Source organism: Vigna unguiculata, chromosome 6 (assembly GCF_004118075.2).
Source record: "Vigna unguiculata cultivar IT97K-499-35 chromosome 6, ASM411807v1, whole genome shotgun sequence".
Classification (NCBI taxonomy): domain Eukaryota; kingdom Viridiplantae; phylum Streptophyta; class Magnoliopsida; order Fabales; family Fabaceae; genus Vigna; species Vigna unguiculata.
In genome coordinates, this window is record NC_040284.1 from 27,438,816 (window position 1) to 27,460,762 (window position 21,947).

The window sequence follows — 21,947 nt, forward strand, 5'->3', positions numbered from 1 at the left end:
TAGCTACAGGTGGGTTAATGAGAAGGGTATCTGAAGACAGGAAAATGTGAGAATCACACCTGTCGGTCAAAGGATATGATTACGCATTATTAAAAGATCCACTGTGTTGGCCGCAGGATTGACCAGGCCTGGTCTTCTTATATCCCACTTTCAAACTTTAGTAGATTTAAGAATTTTTTTAGTTTTAATGTTTTCTATTTTGTCCTCACCTCAAACATTTATGTGAGACTCCTCCTGACATATCTTTGGAGACAAAAGTACAAAAATTATTTTAAAATTTCAATTAAACCTACAAATCTTATGATGTATTTAAAACGTTTAAATTTAAAGAGTGATATTATAATACAACACGATTTCTCATGTTTTAGTTTTATTTAATTGTTAAGAAAGTATACTGTAGAAGTGCGTGCGCGTTTGTGACTTGGTTCAGTGCTGACTCTGACCACGCTCTCTTATTTCTTTCTTTACGTTACTCACTCGGACACTCTCAACGCGTGCGCCACAAAGCTTGCTTTTCGCACAGTTCATTCATACTCTTCTCGATGATCCTTTGCCACCGTCACCATTAAACAAATCAAATTATAAATTACGCAACTTATCACGCATACCACCACCCTCTATTCTTCTTCTGTGAGAATTTCAACCAGTTTTTTTAATGGTGTTTTACCAATACCATGTAACCTTAACCGAGTCCTAGTATTTTTTTTAATAACATGAGTAGAAAGGTTATGGAAAGGGATGCGATACTTAGCGGTTTCCGAGTTTAAAAGTGAGTATAGACAATTTCAAAACTCGTTAGAGTGATGATGCCACTGCGTGTGATCAATGAAAAGAAATTATTAAGTAATTCGACATTTCTATACTAAGTATTATTATTATTATTTTAAATTAAAAATATTGCTTAAAAGTTAGTTGAAACCATTCCAAAACTATCTTCTTTGTTTTTCAAAAAGTGACTTAAGTTTTCGATATACAAGTAAAATCACACTTTTCATTCGAAATATTATCATGCGAAAGATGTAAATAACATAAATCATTCATAGCCTCGAGATTTACTTACGCAAAACGGTACCTAGATTTAATAAACAGTGAGCATGGAAAACATATGATCAAAGGTATATTGTCAAACAAAACAGATACATACGTTGCATCATAAGCCAAAATACCAAGTTAAGTCGGTGTGGGTGTGAAACTGGTTTCAGTTCACAAAATAAAAAACCGCAGGTTCATAAACCATGTGCAACAAAAACAAGAAGAGCGCAAGATTAGATAATCTCTGTGACGGATGCTAAGACTACATAAGTATGAAGAAACTAGAGTTACAAATACAATTATCCCCACGTATAGCTGTACATGTTGGCCCACTCAATGAAAAATCAATTGTGTTGGAGGGATGGAAACATCCTCATGAATCATATGCTAAACCTATCACCTACACTAATAATAAAAGGTCATTTAGCATAACATAGCCCTAAGAAACCCTAAAACACCACCTTTTTTTGTTTCTTTTTTCTAAACGTGGGGATGACAACTGTTATATTACATCTACAAGTGGATGCAAGAAACGCATAGAATATCTATTAGTGTGTCAATAAAATGGCAGTCATCATCCACACCTATACTTGCACTGAAACACACTAAATGCTGCCACAGTACTACTGCCACTGAAATGTTCAGAGATTTGTGCTACAACTGACAAACTGCTCACCGTTTTTGCCCTGAGCTTTTCTTTCCCGAAGGACGCCTCCATTTGCTCTGCATAAGCCATTCTTAGTGATTAGCTTAAAAATAAAATGTGCAAGATTTTTATCAGGTGAATAAAACTAGGCGCGGCAATTCTACAAAGGATGAGTAATTTACCAGGGGCTCGTCATCAGAAACTTCAGCGATTTTGGCACTATCAGGACTCGCTGACTCTATAGGTGATTTTTCCACTTCTCTAGGACTACTTTCCCCATTGCTGTCATTTTGGTTCCCTTCAGAACCTGATTCTTCTCCAATATCATTTTCTCTCAAAGCTCCTCTTGATTCATTGGCATCTATCTCTTTTGAACTACTTTCTGCACCATTATTTGGATCTCCTTGTGGGACACTCTCTTTAGAAAGCCTCCCAACATATTCCTGCTTCTCTTGATCTGATTCTTTCTTATTACTTGAGCTCTTCTCTTTCTTGGGTTTCTTTCCACGTAAAACTGATTTTGGTTTCTTGCTAATTTTCTTCCTTTTAGTTATTATTACACCAGATCCTTCGGCCTGTTCCGCTTCAGAACCACCTAGAATAGAAAATCAAACAAAATTTATAAAGAGAGCAGACAATTAATTATATTCATAGTTTGAAACTCCAAGCATAATAGTCATTTCCCAAGGTAATTGGAAAATTAAGAATTAAACATTTCACAAAAACAAGAATTCTCACAGATCATATCACATGATACATAGGTTAAGAATATTTAAGTTAAAATCTATTTTAGATTCAATAGTCCCAAAGCAAAAAAAAATGAATGCAACTTAAGACTACGTTAAGAATATAAAACGGAAAGCTTTTATTAGGAAAGAAAAAGTTTATTACACAGTTAAATGAATTTGGTTGATTTAACAAAATCCATAACTAAATGAATTTGGTTACTAACATCTTCTGAGCTTTGTTCCTCTTAATCATCAAAGTGCCAAGACAAAGATTAGCTACTTCAAGTCAAAAAACATTATTTTACGAATTACAGATTTCTTTTCATGGGTACGTACGATAGATAAGAGGGAGAATCCCTGGCCAGACATTAAATTACTGTCTTGTGATCTGGTGGTAACAGGTTCTAGTTGGAGGAATAGACTCTTACAAGGGTAAGGCTGTTTTCATTTTGAGCCTTCCCTGACTTCCAAAATGTTGGGAGCATCGTGTACTAGGCTTCCCCTTTCTGGGTATAGCGGATAAAAGATAATGAGTTTTCACAAACTCCGCTGCATTCACAACACAATTATTTTCCTAACCGACAAAGATTGCTGTATCATTTGATCGGAATTAGGTAGAACACATTTCCTTTTGAGATCAAGACTGTCTATTTATCTGAATGAATCTAAACCCAGATAGTTGACCCGTATTTTTTAAAAGGAAATTATGAAATTATTATTATACTAACAGACAGCAGTTGGTCAACAGCAAGCATACCACCTAGGTAAGACATGTAAACATGTTTAACATACCAATCACCTAATTCTACAGAAAACAGATGATTTAGAGCAAGCATGAAGATATATAACCTGCTAGGGGATGAGAGAGTAGTAGTTAAGTTTATATTGTATAAATGTTTTTTTAATTTCACAAAGTTGCATTGAAACAGAACTACCGGGTTTCTGCAGGTCCTGAAGCGTTAAATCCAGATCCATTACACAAATATCACATCTAATCAATCAGGTGATGTAAAGGAAAAAAATATGTGCATCAAACCTTCTACATTGCATTACCTGAGTTAATCTCAGCTTTAGATATAACAGTATCTTCAGGGTTTGTTAACTCAGAGCTCTCTTTAGCATCCTCACGATGGAAATCAATTTTTGAGGCACCCTTTTGTCCATGTTTTACTTGCTTGCTAGGAGATTTACCATTAACTCTAAACAGCATACGATACAAGTTATAATGATAGAACATTTAATAAAATCACAAATGTACAATAGAATCTCATTTTTCTACTAACATTTGTTTTGTCTTTTTACTTTCTGAAGTACTAGAACTTCTCTGCTTCTTCCCAGTAGACCTATAAAATAATTGAGAAAAATAACCCACAAAAGATCGCAGCACATTCAGAATGGGATACAAGACGTCCAATGAAACTAGAAAAAATAAAACACGACACACTTCAATTCAATTTTTCCAAAATAGTGGAAATTTTTATATTGAGATTTACAGTGAAACATATTCCTCCAAATAACATTAAACTAAAACTAATTTGTAAAAGGGATACTTACACTTCGCGGGAAGATATAGTTTTTGACAGTTTTGGCTTCTGGAAAAAACAATGTAAAATTGTATCAAACTTCAAAGATATTTGATATCTTAGGGGAAACAGAAGAACAGCAGAAATGTCAGAGAAAGAATGAAGGCAAATGGAAAAATGGAGACCTTATTAGGTTTGCCACCCTTGTCAACAAGCTCCCATCGCTCCTTTTCCAAACTGAGCACTTCTACATCCCCATCTTCATATAATATCTTCCACATGACATGCCACAGCACAATAATGTCAGAATTGTAAATTATAGGCAGAATATTTGCACCAATTCAGAATGTAAGCTTACCACATGTTTCCTCTTTGAAGAATCATAAGACTTAACAGTGCCTTCATAAAATCTGCAGTATATCAATACATCAACATGGAACTTTAATTAGAAATCCTAGGAAGACGATAAGACATTGGGGATTTAAAAAATTTGTTTCTAGGATCAAACTAAAGAAAACATACAAAAAACAGATTAGATGTTATAAAGCAGTACACGGATAATTAATCGACAGCCAGTCAGAAATATTTAAAAGCAATTAATCTGTACAGAAGCAATCTGAAAAACTTGATAACTAGGCAAAGTAATAAAAGTGCAGTAAAAAGAAGTTAAATCCGTGAGTCATCTTTGGAGGATGTTGTCAAAAAGCTTTAGACATAACTAACAATGTATATACAATTTTTTTTCACATTTGTCTTAGATTGATAAAAACGGTGGCATCAATATACCATTTTACTACTACGACTGATCTCTCAAGATTTAATTTAAGAACTTACTTCTTATCCAAAGGCCACCAAACTTTAATTCTGCAGCCAATTAGATCTTCAGCGTCACTTTCACCTTCCTTTGTTGTGCACTATAGGAAAAAAATCAAATCAAATTAAACTAATATCCAAGAGACTCACGGGAACACACATTATAGCATGGCATAGACACACTACTTGAAAACAACATTGACAGCAATAGAGGTGGAGAAATTTACCTTAGCCAATCCTCCAATACTTTTTCTTTTCAGCTTTTTAGCAGATCCTGTGGATGACTTGGATTTGTCACCTTTAGACTTGTCAGTTGGCTTTGAATTATCAGGACTCTGCAAGAGGAAGCAAATAAACAAAAGTCTGCAACATGATAAATTCAACTTTAAGATCCTATAGTAGTACAAATCTGTCTGACACTAAGATTTTACCTTCAAATCATGCTCTTTAGATTTGTCATCATGATAGCTCTTGGGAGCCTTAGCTTTTGCTTGTATTGACGGCTCATTGCCTTTAACCTTTTTTCTCTTAATTGCTTTGCTATCTGTATCGGGGTTAAATTCTGCACCCGATAGCAACTTCACTCTAGAAGAGTCTTCCCCTGAACCTCTCGGAGGAGCCTTTGATGGGGTACTACTCGACCTTGATTTTCCATGGGTAAAGGAAGACCGTTTACGTTTAGGCACTGGAACCGGGGTTAAGTCTTCTCCTTTTCGCTTTTTAATAGTTGCCCGCTCTGGATCCTTCTGCAACTTCTTACTCAATGAATTTTCATGACCGTTACTAGATTCAAAATTAGTGGATAATCCCAAGTTATCTATGTTAATTTGTCTGACCACATTTAGGATATCGATATCGTTTTCAGCCTTTTCTGTTTCAGCTGGCACGGCCTTTTTCTTTTCAGCTGGCACGGCCTTTTTCTTTTCAGCTGGCACAGCCTTTTTCTTTTTAACTCTTTTGCCCTTGGTTCCCTGAGATTTTATGTCCTTTATTATTTTTCCAAGGGACATTTCTTTTCCATCTTTTTCACCTTCCTTGGAAGTGTCATCCTCAGCTAATTGAGATGAAACCTGACATATGGAAGAAACACTGTCACTTAATAAGACATCAGAAGCACTAAAAGTTTCTTTTTAACATTACCACTTGCACCAAACATACCATTTCTAATTCAAGTGATTCAAAGTGAGCCAAGACACTTTCATCAGCCAACCAGGATTTCTCTTTGCTCACCTGCCAAATGAAATTACACTAATAACCGTTTCTTTTTAATTAATAGAAATAAACCAAGATCTTACATATATTTTCAAATCGGTCAATGAAATACAAATTCGTGTTCCATGTACAATGTTAGAATCTTATACATATTTTAGAATCCTGTAGATATAATAATTGATGAGATTAGGAACAAAAAGATTGATTCTACATTTATGCTATTAGCCTAAAATAAGGTAATTAAATATTCTGTAATTACGATCACTCTGGTATAAATTGAATAGCTCTGTTGTGGTGTAGACACACATAATTGACCATATGCCTTTTTGGTTTCTCTTATCTCGACATACAATATAAAGCTTATAAAAATCTCTTACAAAATAAACCTTAAATCTCAATCTCACAAAAATTGACCTATAAGGTGAGATTTGCATCCATATATACTATAATTTGGTCACATATTTAATCGATTTGAGATCTCTAATATAACTACATTTACGTTCCATCAAACAATAAGATGTTATCAGCTATGTAATCACAGGGAAGTGCCTTCTAAATGGAGGAAATGTATACATCAAATCTCTAGCATCACAAAAGACAAAAGTTTAATTAAATAAAAAGATCAAGCAAGTACCTTGTGCTAGGCACAAATAACAACAAAACTTACAACTTAAAACACAGACATTCAAAATGTTTTACAAAGATTAAAAGCTAATGAGGTTATATGATGCAAGCAATTGGCAATAGCAATGTTACAAATCAATCTCATTTAACAAAAGTATCTTCAAGAATTATCAACTATTTGGGATGCATTTTGTAACACTTGCCAATTTAGCATACCAGAAGGAAACTGTAAAATTTGACAAGAAAGAAGAATACCATGGGGCCACTTTCCTTCTCACATGCTTTGTATAGCATTGGTGGTAGAGAAACTGAATGAGACAACGCTTGTAAATCAACATCCTTCGCTACTAGACGATTAGTAATTGCTAACCCAAGGTCACATATGGCGTGCGAATTCTGGCCATTCATTGATCACAAATGTAAGATTACAGTCTCATTACCTTGACATTAGCAATTTTTATCTATATTGTAAAAAAAGATAATTTAGCCTCAACCTTTGATTTTGATGCATCAACCACATCTTCGGATTGCTTAATACTCCAAAAGATAGAAGTAATGGTAGATATAATTTCCTTCTCATTGTTAATAGCTACTTCTGACTTGACGTCATCATCTCTTTGCACTAGCATTGATAGTATCAAGTGTAGCTGCCTGAAAATTCAGGACAGAATGAAAATTCTGTAAGAATGAGAGTTCTCTACATGTCCCATATTTTGAAATTGTATAAACCAAATTAGTAAGTAGATAAATTGAAGTGTTACAGCCAAACAAAAAAGCTATTCATACAGACCGAACATGTTGAGGGCGTTCAAACTGGGCAAATATTTTATAAATTAACACAGGGAACTCATGATTTACTGCACGCACAAAAGTGAGATTTAAAATTATTCCAAACTATGATTTATCTGAGTTTTTCCATAAACTGCAACAAAAACAAACTTTCAAGGAAAGTATGTTATATTATTTTAATCTGCATACAACTCCAATAAGCATTATTAGTAATACAAATCATAACATCAGTATACAGCACACTAAGGGTGCGTTTGGGACAGCAACAAAAAAATTCAATAATTGATAATAAGTATAATCGACTATTGTTATAATCAATTTTTTCTTTGGACAAGTTTGCTTAAAAGTTTATTTTTAAGATAATTAATCTTGCTTGGATGCAACAAAAAAAATCAGCTATTAAAATGAAGAAAAAAAAACATGAATGAAATTGAAAGAGAAAAATAATTTCTGGAAAATAATAAATACGCTACAATTTTCAAAATCATAAAACCATCTTATTTTTTTGGAAAGAAAAAAAAAACAAAACTACAATTTAAGCTATTAACATACAGCTGAAATATGAAAGCAAAGTCAACCTACCCTACCCACCCCCACAGCCGAGGTGAAGAAACAAACATGATTATTTCTAAAAATTAAGTAGTCCCAAAACATAGGCTACATATTTTTCCAAAGTGATTTAGGTCTAACTTAACCTTAAACAAGCTTGTAAAACAGGGACTACCCTCATTTATACACTGTATTTTGACATATCTCTAGTTAATATGGGACTTGGGTTTTTCCCTATACACCCTCTCACGTCCAGCATTACTGGGCTTGGTATATGGATAAAGTTGAAGATCTCACATTGACTAGAAATATGACTAAACTATAATACATAATTGAGTGCAAACCTCATCTTACAAACCAGTTTTATGAGGTTGAACTGGACTTAAAGTCTGTTTTCTAAGATGTATCAAAGTTTATCCTAACACGTTTATGGAGCCTATCACACCACCCACTATCAAACCACCCACAAATATTTAACATACCATGTTCTAGATGTCCAATCCAAGACGTGTTAGAAATCCCACATTAACTAGAGATATAATCAAATTATAATATATAAGTGAGTCCAAACTTCACCTTGCAAACCTGTTTTGTAAGGTTGAATCAAACTTAAAGTTTACTTTCTAAGAGATAACAAGGTGAGTGGCCCTTTCAATAGATCTTGGATAAAATTTGATATCATCTTATAATGTAGTTTAGGTCTAAATTTATCCTACAAAACTGGCTAGCAAGAGAAGAATTGTCCTCACTTATTGACACTACCTCTAGTTAATGTAAGACTTAGGTTTTCTCCAATAAATACGTATCCAGTTCAGAGATGTCGTTTATGGATGAAATAGTACCTGTATAGATTATCGTATGCTTCAACAGTCTTACAGTCATCAATATTGGGGCAGGATATGTTAGCAAGGGCATGAACTAGGTATGCAAGGATGTATTCAGGGTAAGTTGTCAAGGAATTTGCATCTGATTGTCCAGAAAGCTGCCAAGCCCTGGTTTGGTGATGCATGTGAATAATGTCATTCAGGTTCTGCTTGTCCTGCATTAACAAGCACAAGTCATCATTAAGACAAAATTGACATCAAAGCAAGTAAATATTGCAATTGCAAAAAGGAATGAGTCAAACAAAATATTACCTCTGCAAACTCCTCTGGCTTGGAATCCTTGGATCCAAATATGTTGAATATAAAAGCACATGCATATTTGGTATCTAAAAGGTTGTCCTTTATATATTGATGAACTTTGCTTAAGAAAACCTTCTTAGCTTGAGGGAAGCCAATCTATCAGACCGAAAAGAAGATAGAGAAGCAGTTATTTATACATTGAAATGAAATTTTCAACAAACCAATTCAGCCTACATTTAATTTTGTCTTGGCAATAAATGTGGAGAACAAATCATAAATGCTACATAAGATATTAACTATACAGAAGGAAGAACATACCTCTGTTACTCTTAGAGTTAAGTGGAAAATATCAACAGGTATCTTGTGATCCCAGAGCCTTGATAAACGAAGGACTGCCTTTGCAGAAGCAAGCCGCAAATGGGCCTTATCAACTGAGCTGCAAGAGGGCATAAATGAGTACGAAGTGGCATCTAAGCCACAGAACCATTTGAAATGAAAAAGAGAAAAACCGAAAATTCTCAGATAAGTTAACGAAAACATCTAGCTCTGTGAAGCTGATATACCTTGACTGTAGTTCCTTTGATATTTCACCATAAGACAGTATGTTTCTCAGGATACCCAGAAGACCATCTATACCAGGACGAACATGAGCATCTTTGGCTGGCAAGTAGCTTTTCACTAGGGTTTTGATGCCATATATCTGCAGTAAAGAAAGAAGGAAAAAAGGGTCAATATGAAAACCTACTAGAACTATCCAATGAATCAAATTATAGAATACAGATACCATCCAAAGCATCTAAAAAATCAGAATAGAATATCGTCCTACCTTCAAAACACAAAGATCGCTTCTATCGTCCCAAGATATTCTTGAGTGATCTTCTTTCTGAAACCATGATAAAAGCATTTAAATAGAAACTAATTACTTCCATAATTTTATTTTAAAGGAGCACACCATGTAATGGAATTTGAAAGGCTTACACTATCACTTTTCAGAATCTTGTTGATTATAAATGCTTCAATTTCACTTTCTCTAGTTTCGAATACAGGCATTGCAGTCTGTGCTATACACCCCAGAGACTGTAATACTGCAGGTAGATGTGTTTTCTCTTCCAGCATATCTACAAGTCTCTGCATATAAGGTGAGAACAATCAAAATATATAAAAAATCACAAATACAGGGAAAATGACCTACTTCCTTTGAGACCCAAATTACTTTACACCCTTCTTTGTTGGAAAACTACCTCTAACTCCCGTACTTTAAATATTGTTCTAGAACTTCGACACCTTCACTTTCTAAAAAATCACACATAGACACCCCTTACTTTCTATGTACAGACCATATAGACCCCTTTAAAAATGACAAAGCCCAGGAGGTAGGTGCAATTTTTCAAACAAGAAGGGTTTACATGTAATTAACACTAATTGGAGGTCAGCATAATTATCCTGTAACAAATAATTTAAATAAACCTTGTACAGAACAGAAAGAGACTTGAGGCCATCGTCCTTTGTAATTGCAGCCAGAGCGTGAACAGCATACTTGGCTTGTATTTGACTTCCTTCTAAACATAATCTCTCCAACATAAGGTCTACAGAACTGCTTGAAACAAGGAGCAATAGGAATGTTATAAATGAAAATGGATATAAAAGAGTCATCAAATTTAACAGTATAGTCTGCCAATAAGGTCTACAAAATTGCATGGTACAAGGAATAATAAGAATATTATAAAAGAAAGTGGATCTAAGAGTTATAAAATTAAAAGTGACACCTTGATGTAACTGCGAGCTGTTCACGAATAGTACCACCAGCCTTTGCCAAAACATTCAGAACACCCTCTTTAATCATATCACTATTATCCTTAAGTAAATTCACCAGCTCCACCTCAGTGCCACTAAAAAGATATGGACAGAATCTAGAAATTATCTGCATCTCATCATTAGTCAACCAGAAAGTTAGTGTTAGAAATATGATTTGATTAGAAAACGAGATTCCAGTATTTTAATTTTCCTGTCCAAGATGACTGAAAACATGATATTGCTTGATGACAAAATCATGCAAGCATAAGAAATAATAGAAAGGGGCACAGCGAAAACACAAGCATCCAAACTGACAATGCTGTTTTAAAATATTGATAAATCATTATTCGGACTTCTAACAGCTTATGTATAAGAGATGAATATGCTTCTTGATGCCTCTATAAAAAGACGCACAAACTTTGCCACACCATTCCCACAATCTAAATTCTAATCAAGTATTCGTTTCTTCACCAGTTTGAGCTTAAAGGGATTCTATATGTGAAACTATGTTAGAAATATCAAGAAACTTAAGTTCCAGGGCTGAAGTAATCATCCACTGGCAAATACATAAAGCTTTGCAATCTGGAAAAGCTATATAAAAGTTTAGGATTTATTTCTTTGCCACCCCCACCCTCCCTACTGCAATGAACTAAAGTGAAAATTGTTTAGCATATCCAATACACAATATAAATATCGAAAAAACAAGTGCAAAAAGTCAATAAACCTAGAAAGGGCATATTCTTACCACTAGTATGTTCATACAATATTGTACATGCTGATCATTCTCTGAGGATTTATTTGTGATGATTTCTGAAAGAACAGCCTTCACATGCTCCTTGTTGAAAAGTAAATAGGAACACTTTATATAAAGGGTATTCAGAAATTCATAGAGCTCATGATTTTCACCGAGTATTTTAAGGAAATGATCCTGGAGATAAAAAGCAAATAAATAGCTAACATCAGTAAATAACAAACTACAAATTACAGTTCCTTTCTTTCTATTATAGAAAAATAAATAAATAAAAGAGCAGTTAGTCCAAACCATAATGAGATATTACCATTTGGATGTTCAAATACTACTCTCCTAAGTCCTAATAGACTCCCAAAGTTAAGAGCTCATTGAAATTACAATCTATGTAGTTCATCCAATTGGCCCCTTCTTAAAAAAGTTCATACAAGTAACAGAAACAAAGTTATAGAGACACGGTGAAATGCATTAGCAACAAGTTCTGAAGCTTATAAATATATCCCACAGGATTTGGGTCAAAGACCAATTCCCATGCAGTTGCAGCTATAACTACCCCAATCAGTATGTCTAAACCATATCTACAAGTTTTAGAATATATTACCCTATATTCACGAGTTTGATGGAAGCTAGTATTTGGATCAACAAGATCTGTCAAAATTTTCCAGAGATTAGGATCTTGTAATTGATCAAGAATCTGGAAACTCTCTTCTGCCTTTGTTGGGTCAGCAAATGAACGAGACATTACACGGAAACAGAACACGATCTTTTTTTGGACCTCAGGAATGTCTTTCCCCTGCATTTTTTAAATGAGATCAAGCCCATTTTCACATCAAATATCCTCTGAAAGTTCATCTTTCCAACATCCACAGTAACATACCTGATTAGTCTGCCTCAGAGCTAAATACTTCCGCATTTCTTCCTGTAATCTGGTACCAAGTTGCACCATGAAAAGTAAAAATTTGAGACACCAGGCGGAATATAAGCCATTCAGTGGTAAAAAAAATGTACCTTTGTTTTTGTTCAAGTATCTTTTCAAGAGCCTTGGCCTCCACTTTATCAAATCTAGAGAAAATCCCAACCCAATGTTTAACTATATCATTGATTGAAAAATCTGATGGAAACAAGGATTCACAAAGAATTGACTCAATTATATCCCATCTGCAGAATGAAAAGTTAACAAAAGAAATATCAATAACTAACATTTTATTCCTAAGGCAAAAAAATAACAAGAAAATTAAAGCATATGGAAAAGAAAGAAACAAGCTTAGAGGCTACAATAGTTTAGACAACCATAACTTTCCAGTTTGTAAAAGTATGTTGATACTGGAAGAAAAAATATCAGAAGCAGAAAAATACATAAATCAAAGCAATGAACAACTGGAAAGTCATTGATCTAGTACACCAAAGGCCTTTCTGAATGATAGGTTATCTATAAGGAGGGGCCATTTGAAATTTTACAACTATTTCAATCTTGATATTCTCTAGATAAAAATAGAGATTTTAAATTTCATGCACAGTCATTGTACAATATTTTGCACCATAAACCAATCTTTTATTAGTAGCCTGTTTAATGAGTTTGACTATGTTAAGAATTGCTAGAGAAGTTAAAGTTATTAATGACTTACAATTTTTTTTTTTTTTTGTAAGCAAACTTACAAAAAATTGTTATATGGTTAGTGAATCAAAATTAAATTAAAAAATGTATTCATAAAGAAAAACATAGCATGCTAATACTAACAAAAACATATATTAAAAATGATCTTCAGTTATTTACTCCAAGATACTCATATCTAAAAATGATCTTCACCATGTAAGAAAAGAGCTGCCATTAGTGGTGTTACAACCAGTTTTAAAAGACTTCTACTTTCTCAATAATCTGAGGTGTTAGCTAAAGAGTATGTAGCTTCAGATGAAGAGTGCATTCAAACTTACAACTAGAAATTAATTTTAAGAAACTAATTGGTCTGTCCTTATTCTATTCTCAATAACAGTAGTGGATTGTGCTCCCATTAACATCATATGAAAATGTAAAAAGCCTTCATACAAAAAATAAATAAATTACCACAAGGCAAATAATGACAGAGATATAACATAACCAAATATCTTATGCAGCATCAGTGTTTCACCTGAAATCTTTGTCATAGAAACATCGAATGATCTTCCCTGGAATCCAGTCATATTCACTGGGATTAGCTGTGTTGGAACTATTCTCACAAAAAACTCGATATATCTCAGTCAATCTTTCCATAGTATACTTTTTAACAAGTAGCTGGAAATGCAAAGCCAGACAAGGATTTAGATGTGGTAAGTTAAATAATCAGAATTTAGAGAGAATGTTAGGCAATGGGTAATTTAGATCAGAGAGGTATACATACAGATTTATCACAAAGCCTCTCAGCGACAAGTTTCACAGTTTCATGAGGGACTGCATTTAGGGTATGGCATGCTACATCACAGATAACACCCACAACTTGCTTTCGAAATTCATCATCAGAATCCAGCAGTCGATCAGAAAGGGCAGCTAAAAAGGTGTACCCAAATGAATTTAGAAGATATAAAAAAAATATAAAAATCTGGGACTGAATATCTTGTACATGCATCCAATGGACTCACAGATAATTTGAGGAGCTTCAGCCCTTAAAGGATTTGACAGCAGACAACTCTTTACATGCTCAAGGACAGACATGCGAACCACAAAATCTCTATCAGTCAATCTTTTTAAAAACTCTGAAAATGTAGTCTGAAGTGCTTCAGCAATGGAGGATCCAGGAAGAGCAATTATATCCCCAACCAAGTTCACTGCTTTCAAACGAGTTTCCAGCTTGTCAGTCTGCAAATGTTCAATTACAAATGAGAATCAGGCATCAAATGTGAATATCAGTCAAAAGTATAACAATCTATGACACACTAAATTTGATAGGGAATAAAAAGATGCAAAAGAGACTCTTAGCAATGGTGAGATCTTTTTCCTAGTCCTGTTCGTTTTCATTCAAACAATAAAATCACCCCTTTCCATTCTCTGTTTTCTGAAACTCAAATTCTAAAGCACAGCTATTTACAAAGCATAACATGATATCATTAAATTTACATAATGAAACTTCTTTACAGTAGCATCAAGGTCGTTTTAATGGAAATAATTTAGAAACCACGTAGAGCATCACAAAAATCAATAAATCAGTATTCACCATTAGCTCTCTTGTGACATAAGGAAAAACTTCATATAGGATCTGAGGAGCCCAGCAATAGAGATCATAGATAACTTCATGGTATTGAACTTGACTGTTCATTTCCTGGCTGTCTTCTGATATGAATGATAGTAAAAATTGTTGGATACTCGGTTCAAGTTTTTCCATGCATTGCTGTATGATATTCATGGAAAGCTTCCTCGCAGCTCCAGAAACATCCTGGAATAAACAAAATTCAGACAATCATGTTCACTATATAGTATTAAAGATGATACATAAGACAACATTCATTCTCTAAGTGCATCAGCTACTGCCTATAACAGGAAAAAAAATTATATAAGAAAAAGTACTCACTCTTTTGTCACGGCCTAATGTAGACAGTAGAATAGACAAAATATCCGGATGTACATCCTCACTTTCTTCTAAAAGAACAGCCATTATAGTTTGCATGGATGACAGAACATTCTCTGGATGATCATCTCTGTGCATGAAATAAAGTACACAGGTATCATTCATTGATCTAAAGAGAATTTTTAATCAAGAAAAGTACTATGGAAATGTGACATTTGAAGAGTACTACTTAAGATTAACACTTCAAAGTTAACATCACACAACACAGAAGTACTACTCAATAAATATGCTTGATAAATCAAAATTAGACAATACAAAGAATTGGTAGAATAATTAGTAATAGATAAAAAAACAGTCATCATCAAATAAAGAAGCAATCAATCTAAGTACACAAATACTAGTGTTATACATAGCATAGTTGTAGGTAATATCCCACATAAAATATCCCAATGTAATGTAGGACAGTAAGCAATAGAATGAGAGATATTAGTTTCACTACTTCAGAATTACAATATTTGCTTCTCCATTCCAAAACATCACATTCAAAGTATACAAATATTTCAGTTTCTGCATATCTAATCATCTTAAATTCATTTTCTCTTTTCTTTTATCAGAAATAGAACAGAACCTTTCAGGGAAATATAACTCTTTGTAATGAGCTCACACCTTCAACTAAGTAAAAGACTTTGTGATTGTTAGATATTCTTTAGATATTGTTTGATATTGTTAAGATATTGTTAGATATTTTTAATCACAATATCAAACAATATCTTCTATTTACTCTATTTATTTTTAGTTACTCTTTTTAGTAGTACATCTCTCTATTATAAATAGAGTACTCTATGTGTGATTTATACACAAAGGAGATTAATCTCAAACTCTATTTTCTCTATATTCAACAGTGATAAACCAACCTGGCAACTGCAAAGAAAGTACTGAACATTTCATTCACTAGATCATCACATTCAAGATCCAGCATTACAACACAGGATCTATATTTTGCCAGAGTCTCCAGTATAGCAACTCTCCGATCAAAGGATGGGCCACTTGTATCACTCAGACCACTAAAAGTGCCCACAATCAACTGAAATATATCCTGCAAAGTGATATAATGATGATTAGGATGAAGGAGACTATGTTCCCAACTACATTTGTCTTCTTGTTTGACTAAAAGTAAAGGGGTACTTCAAATTATTTTTTCAGATAACCAGAATAAATGAAAGATACCTTTAGAACATCATCGCTGTAAGGAGCTTCAGGTGCGGTGATTCGAGTAATCTCACAAACACATATTGCAACTAGAAGCTTGACATCACTATCCTCGTGCTTTAGCAGTTCTGGCTTAACAATTGCATTAAAAAAGGGCTTCATTGACTCCAATGCCGAAGCTGATGGTGATTGATCCAAGTCAGTAAGGCATGATGCAGCTTGCTGCAGATAGAACCACATTTTGTTTAGGGAGGTTAGGAGTTGCCAATAAAAAAATATTGCTTTTGGAAAAGCAAATTTTAATGCAGCACAGCAGTAACATAAGTAAAGAATAATGGAAATTTGCAGCACACATTTGATCATTTTGGCCTGCATTATATGCCTGTGAACTAGTTTTAATTGTCAAGAGAAAACTTGATTTTCTGTTTTTTTTTGGTGATACCACACATTCATTATGCCGTAGGAAAATAGAAAATCCATAACATAGAGATACTATGACCCACTGAGAAGTCCATACTTTTCAACACCTTACAGTAATGTTGATCAGAAAGAAAGAAATTTCTATAAAAACTTAAAAAAAACGTATTATTTGTTATGATTAGAGAGTAGATCCAGAATTAGAAGAGTAGCTTGGTAACAAAGAATTGGATTGAGACTGTGTCATATGTCCATAAGACCTACCTAAAGTGAGCCTTAATACGTTTGTTAACTTTCTCTCTTCACGTTGTGATTGCTTTATCAACAAGGACCTAGGATTTTGAGACTAAACTACTATTACTAGTCACTAACCATATGGTTACCAACTAACAGGAACAGCACACACATTGAACCACATCAAGCCTTATCCATATACTGCCTTAAAAGGATCCTCAGGTTTTTCCAAGAAGATAACATTTAAGGAACTACAGATCTAATAGCCTTCCTAAGCAAAACACCGAATTTACTGCCATCATGTTGTGTTGGGAACCAGTCAATATGTTTGATACAGTACATGTAAACTAGTTAGATCTTAAGATTGATACTAATATCATTCAGCAAGTGTGATGCTACATCTTCCTAATTCAATGCTTTAGGTGAGGGAGGAGGGTATCCTTCTTAATTTATCTCATACTCCAACTCTAGTAAACAACACTTTCAACCTTAAATACACTTGAAATGGAACTTCAACCATAATTCATTCATACATGCCAAATTCCATCACGTTAATTAGAATAAACCAGGCCTCAGTAAAGTAAGCAATTTGAATAAGTATCTTCGTTTTAACTTCTAATCCCACCATCTTGGTGAAAATTTGCATATTCAGTAGCTTCATCTTTTTCCACTAATCCATCCAAAATATCCACAGATTTATTAAACTTATCTACAGCACAAGACAAAACCAACTTAACAAACACAGAAAATAGACCTAAAGCCCCTTCAAAAACCATTCACAAACTAACCGGACTCAAAAGCCACTCTAGAAACACGCTTCAAATAACCAAAGTCCCACATAAAACACACTCAATCTCCCAATTGTTCCTCTCAATTTCAAAAGACCAACTACCAAAACCCAAATCCTCAACTAATTACAAACCACCTACACGAAGAACCACAAAAACGGAGACCTATACACGCATTTGAACTCAATTCACTCGTTCAAACAGACAAATCAACTTAACCGAGAATACGTGTCACAGTTTTCCTGACCTGAACTCCCCAAACAGAAAATAACGAACATAACTAACCACAAAAAACAAAAAAGAGTTCGAAATTTCCGTAAAAAAACACGAAATTCTCGAAGCTGGCCTAAACCAATTTCGAAACGAAGCAGCGAGAAACTCGGAGACACACACCTGCAAGAGCTCGATGAGAGCGTCATGGGAGGAGGGAAGAGATTCGAGCTTGGATCCCAGCTCCTCGAGCAGAAGGTGTGGCTTCTGAGCCATGTTACGCAAAACGACGTCGTTTCAGCTACTAGCGTGCAGTTTCATAGAGTTTGGACTAGGCTAAGAGCCGAGGGAAGAAGAAGAAAGTGAAGGAAGCAGTGTGAAAATAAGAAAAAGAGAAGGGTTTGCCCCGCTTCTCTCTCTATCTTGTTTTTGTGTTGCGTTGTGAAGTTCGATTTTCGAACAGCGAAGCCAAATCCAAATCTAAGCCAAACTTCACGCGCTGACTTTTTTACCTTTTTGTTTTGCAGTTGTGACCTCTGATTTTACTCGTATTTCCGAAACCTCCCGTTTCTGCCCCGCGCGTCTTGCAATTGCGCCCCTCTCATAATTGGTCTTCTTTGAGAAAGTACGTAAATAACACAAGGGACAATTTTAATGAAGTTAACCTTTTTTTTCCGAAATAGAAGTGTGATTGAGAAGTAGTGTTTTTAGTTGCCGTCACTCGCATACTGTACTCAGTTTTCGGAACATGCATTTATCAGACAATGTTAAACCGTGAACAATCTTAATTACTGCGAAAACCTTTTTAAAAATATTGCTGTCAAAATACCACGAATCTTCTTTTAAATTTTTAAATTTATTTTTTTTAAAACTAAACATTTAAGAAATTGCATTTTTGTTAAATGAATAAAGATGTAAAATCTAAGCTTGGGATTGTGTTTAGATTTTTTCTGAAAAACACATTTTTTTAGCAAAAATAAATTTCTTCCCACTTTATTTATGACACTTTTAGTGTTTATGAAAAACTTTTGACAAATAAATTATACAAAATTCTGAGTTATGAATTCCTTTCGAGGTTTCTTCGTACACGTTTCGAATTTATAACTCTCTTAATATGTTAATGTCTAAATCTCCTTCAATTTCTCTCGTAACAAAGTCTGCATCTTTTGTCATCCCCGTAGAAATTGTTTGGGTAACTATTGGAATTAAGACGAATCATCTCCAAACACACAATTCTAAATATATAATGCCATATGTACTAATTTATAATTTAAAGAGTTTAGTTGAGTTTTCCTAAAAAAACATTTAATTTCTTTAACAAAAAAAAAAACACTGCACTTTTTAAATGGTTATGGAAAGTTTTTTGAAAAGTAAAAGTCAATATTAGCTTGAAAACACATTTGTGATGATTTTATATAATTAGGAGGTGATTATTTATTGTTGAGAAGAGTAAGTCCGTCCTCACATTTGAAGATGATTTGTGTTGATTTCCTATAACGTACACATGACATTACCAATTTATCCTTTTTTTTTTCTCAAGCCAATGCATGTACAAAGATTCTATGCATAAATATGACCTGTGTCCTTGCTGTAACTTTATAATTAATGACAAAATTAATTAATTTATAATATTACTAATTTTAGTTCAATATTTATTTAAAATTATATTTTTATTAACTTTAAATTAATTTTATCTAAATAAATTTTATTTTCTATTATTTTAATTATATGGGTAAAAGAGTAGTAGTCTTAAATTTTAATCTATTGATATTTTTTTTAATCTGTTATATTCATGGAATCGTTTACAAACTTTTATAAAACTTCTATTTAATAATAACAAAAAAATTCATAATTTTTTTTATAAAATAAAATGAAAACTAGATCGATGACAAATGAAAAGAGTGGAAAATCATATTCAATAAACTCAATAAATATTAAAATCAAAATACCAATTTATTATTTAATAAAATGTTAAAAAGACATGTTACCTTTTCTTTTTAATATTAGTAGTGACAAACGAAACATTATTCGGTAGATAATACAATAGACAAATTATTTTTAACTCATAAGCTTGTTTTGCCAAACCAAGTTAAATCTGTCGATCCATTTGTAGAATTTTTTAATTTTAAATAAAAATATTTTACCGTGCTAGTTTTTTATATTTATACATATATATTATAATTTAAATATGAATACTTCATAATTAAAGTTTTAAAATTAAGTATAATAAAATAATTTAATATATAAAATATAAAATAATGATAATAATTTAATTAATTTAATTTAAAATAATAAATATTTATAAATTAACAAGAAAAGTTAAAACGTTCATTCATTATTAGAAGTGATAAAATGGGTTGGACTTGACGGAGTTTAGGCTATTCAAAATAGGACAAGTCAAGTTGAAAATTTCAAACTCATCAATTTGATGAATCAAAATACAGATGAGTCATGTCTGGATAATTGACCTATTTCTTTTAAATTAAAAATTAAAAATTAATTTAAAAAATTAATTTGTCTACATTACGTATTTATATTATTTAAATGTGTAAATATATAATAGTATTTTAATTTAAATCATTAACACTTACCAATTAAGTTTCAATTATTAGTTATAATAGAGTAATTTAACATGTAAAATTTAATAATTATTTTAATTTATCTAATTAAAAATATTAATTAATCAATTAAAAAATATTTTATATGATTAAATATGTTTTTAATATTCATTTACATGCATATACAAAACACTTTAAAAAATAAAAAAATAGAAAACAAATTAAAAAAAATACAGACCTGGCCGTCTTGTATGAACTAGGTTATTACCAATAATTCAGTTTTGTATGAGTAAGCTCAACCCAATAACCTAACTTGTTTTTTATGAACCAATGACAAGTTAAGTTGAAACAAGTAGAACTCATTCGTTTTGTAATTCTTATTCATCATTTATTTACAACCAATCAAGATATTTTCATTCCGTTTTCATCCATCCTTTAGGCTGTGTTCCTACGGAGGAGTGGATATAGGAGAGAATGGGAAGATGAATTTGTGTAGATTTAAGTAGATGATTTTTTGTGTTTTTTTTAGTGGATTTAGAGAGTATAGTAAATGGATTTGAAAATAAATTTTATGAAAGCTAGTGAGAGATTTTATTAATGTGATAGATAAAATATAAAATTATAGTAGATAAAATTTGATAATTACTAAAATACCCTTAATATAAAAATATATTAAATAATTTTTAAATTAGTTAAAAATATTACATTTTAAAAACAATCATTTACATAACTAATAAAGATTAATACACAAATAAATAATTATATTATTATAATTACTTTTAAATAATTATTATTATTTAAAATTAGTAGTTAATAACTAATATTATTATTATATATATTATTTATTATATATATTATTATTAATTTATTAAACATATATTATTAATTATTATATATAAATTATTATTTATTATTATAAGTATACATCATTAATTTTAATAATTATTATATATAAATATATTATTTATTATTATTATTTTATTATATATATATATATATATATATGTAACGGACGGTTTCCTAACATATATTATATATGTTATGTAACCGGTTATATATATATATATATATATATATATATATATATATATAATAATAATAATAATAATATGTATTTTAATTATAATTTAAGAATAATATAATTTGTAATTATTAATATTTAAATATTATGAAAGAAAAAAATATAAGAGATGGTTAAAATGGTAAAGTTAACTATTATTTTTGTAAATCTTTGTGTGGATGGAGATTTTATTCAATTCTTCAAATTTGTCGTATATATGTTTCTAAATCAGTATATTTGAATATGAAAAGGAAAAGAATTCATCTATACAAATCAGTGGATTTGTAAAATCAATGCAAACGAACACTATCTTAGAGTTGATTAAACAAACTCTTTTTACTTCCTTTAAAAGT

At 32.2% G+C, this 21,947-nt stretch overlaps 1 protein-coding gene across 1 annotated transcript; it reads right to left on the reverse strand.

Annotated features, from left to right (window-relative positions):
- Positions 1-1,238: 1,238 nt before the first annotated feature.
- On the reverse strand, positions 1,239-18,441 carry LOC114189183 (sister chromatid cohesion protein PDS5 homolog A-A-like). The gene is made up of 33 exons (XM_028077889.1): positions 18,160-18,441; positions 16,346-16,549; positions 16,033-16,214; positions 15,122-15,248; positions 14,768-14,986; positions 14,196-14,412; positions 13,958-14,103; positions 13,709-13,851; positions 12,591-12,740; positions 12,460-12,508; positions 12,184-12,375; positions 11,580-11,762; positions 10,807-10,961; positions 10,508-10,634; positions 10,019-10,168; positions 9,867-9,923; positions 9,604-9,740; positions 9,359-9,476; positions 9,053-9,196; positions 8,759-8,955; positions 7,073-7,229; positions 6,834-6,974; positions 5,901-5,972; positions 5,174-5,812; positions 4,970-5,077; positions 4,764-4,843; positions 4,288-4,339; positions 4,115-4,201; positions 3,961-3,998; positions 3,690-3,749; positions 3,460-3,605; positions 1,861-2,273; positions 1,239-1,755 (listed from the first exon to the last, which is right to left on the reverse strand). Exons 1-33 carry the CDS (start codon positions 18,250-18,252, stop codon positions 1,705-1,707), a joined length of 5,034 nt encoding a protein of 1,677 aa, XP_027933690.1. The 5' UTR covers positions 18,253-18,441; the 3' UTR covers positions 1,239-1,704.
- Positions 18,442-21,947: the final 3,506 nt, after the last annotated feature.

Bases quoted from the DNA above. Each gene is read 5' to 3' on its own strand.
- LOC114189183 (XM_028077889.1), bottom strand. From the start codon at position 18,252: ATGGCTCAGAAGCCACACCTTCTGCTCGAGGAGCTGGGATCCAAGCTC. The intron at 9,924-10,018 runs GTAAGCCTTTCA...TCATGGTTTCAG, and splicing joins AGATTCTGAAAAGTGATAGT to AAAGAAGATCACTCAAGAAT. The intron at 3,999-4,114 runs GTCTCCATTTTT...TGTTTTTTCCAG, and splicing joins AGGGTGGCAAACCTAATAAG to AAGCCAAAACTGTCAAAAAC.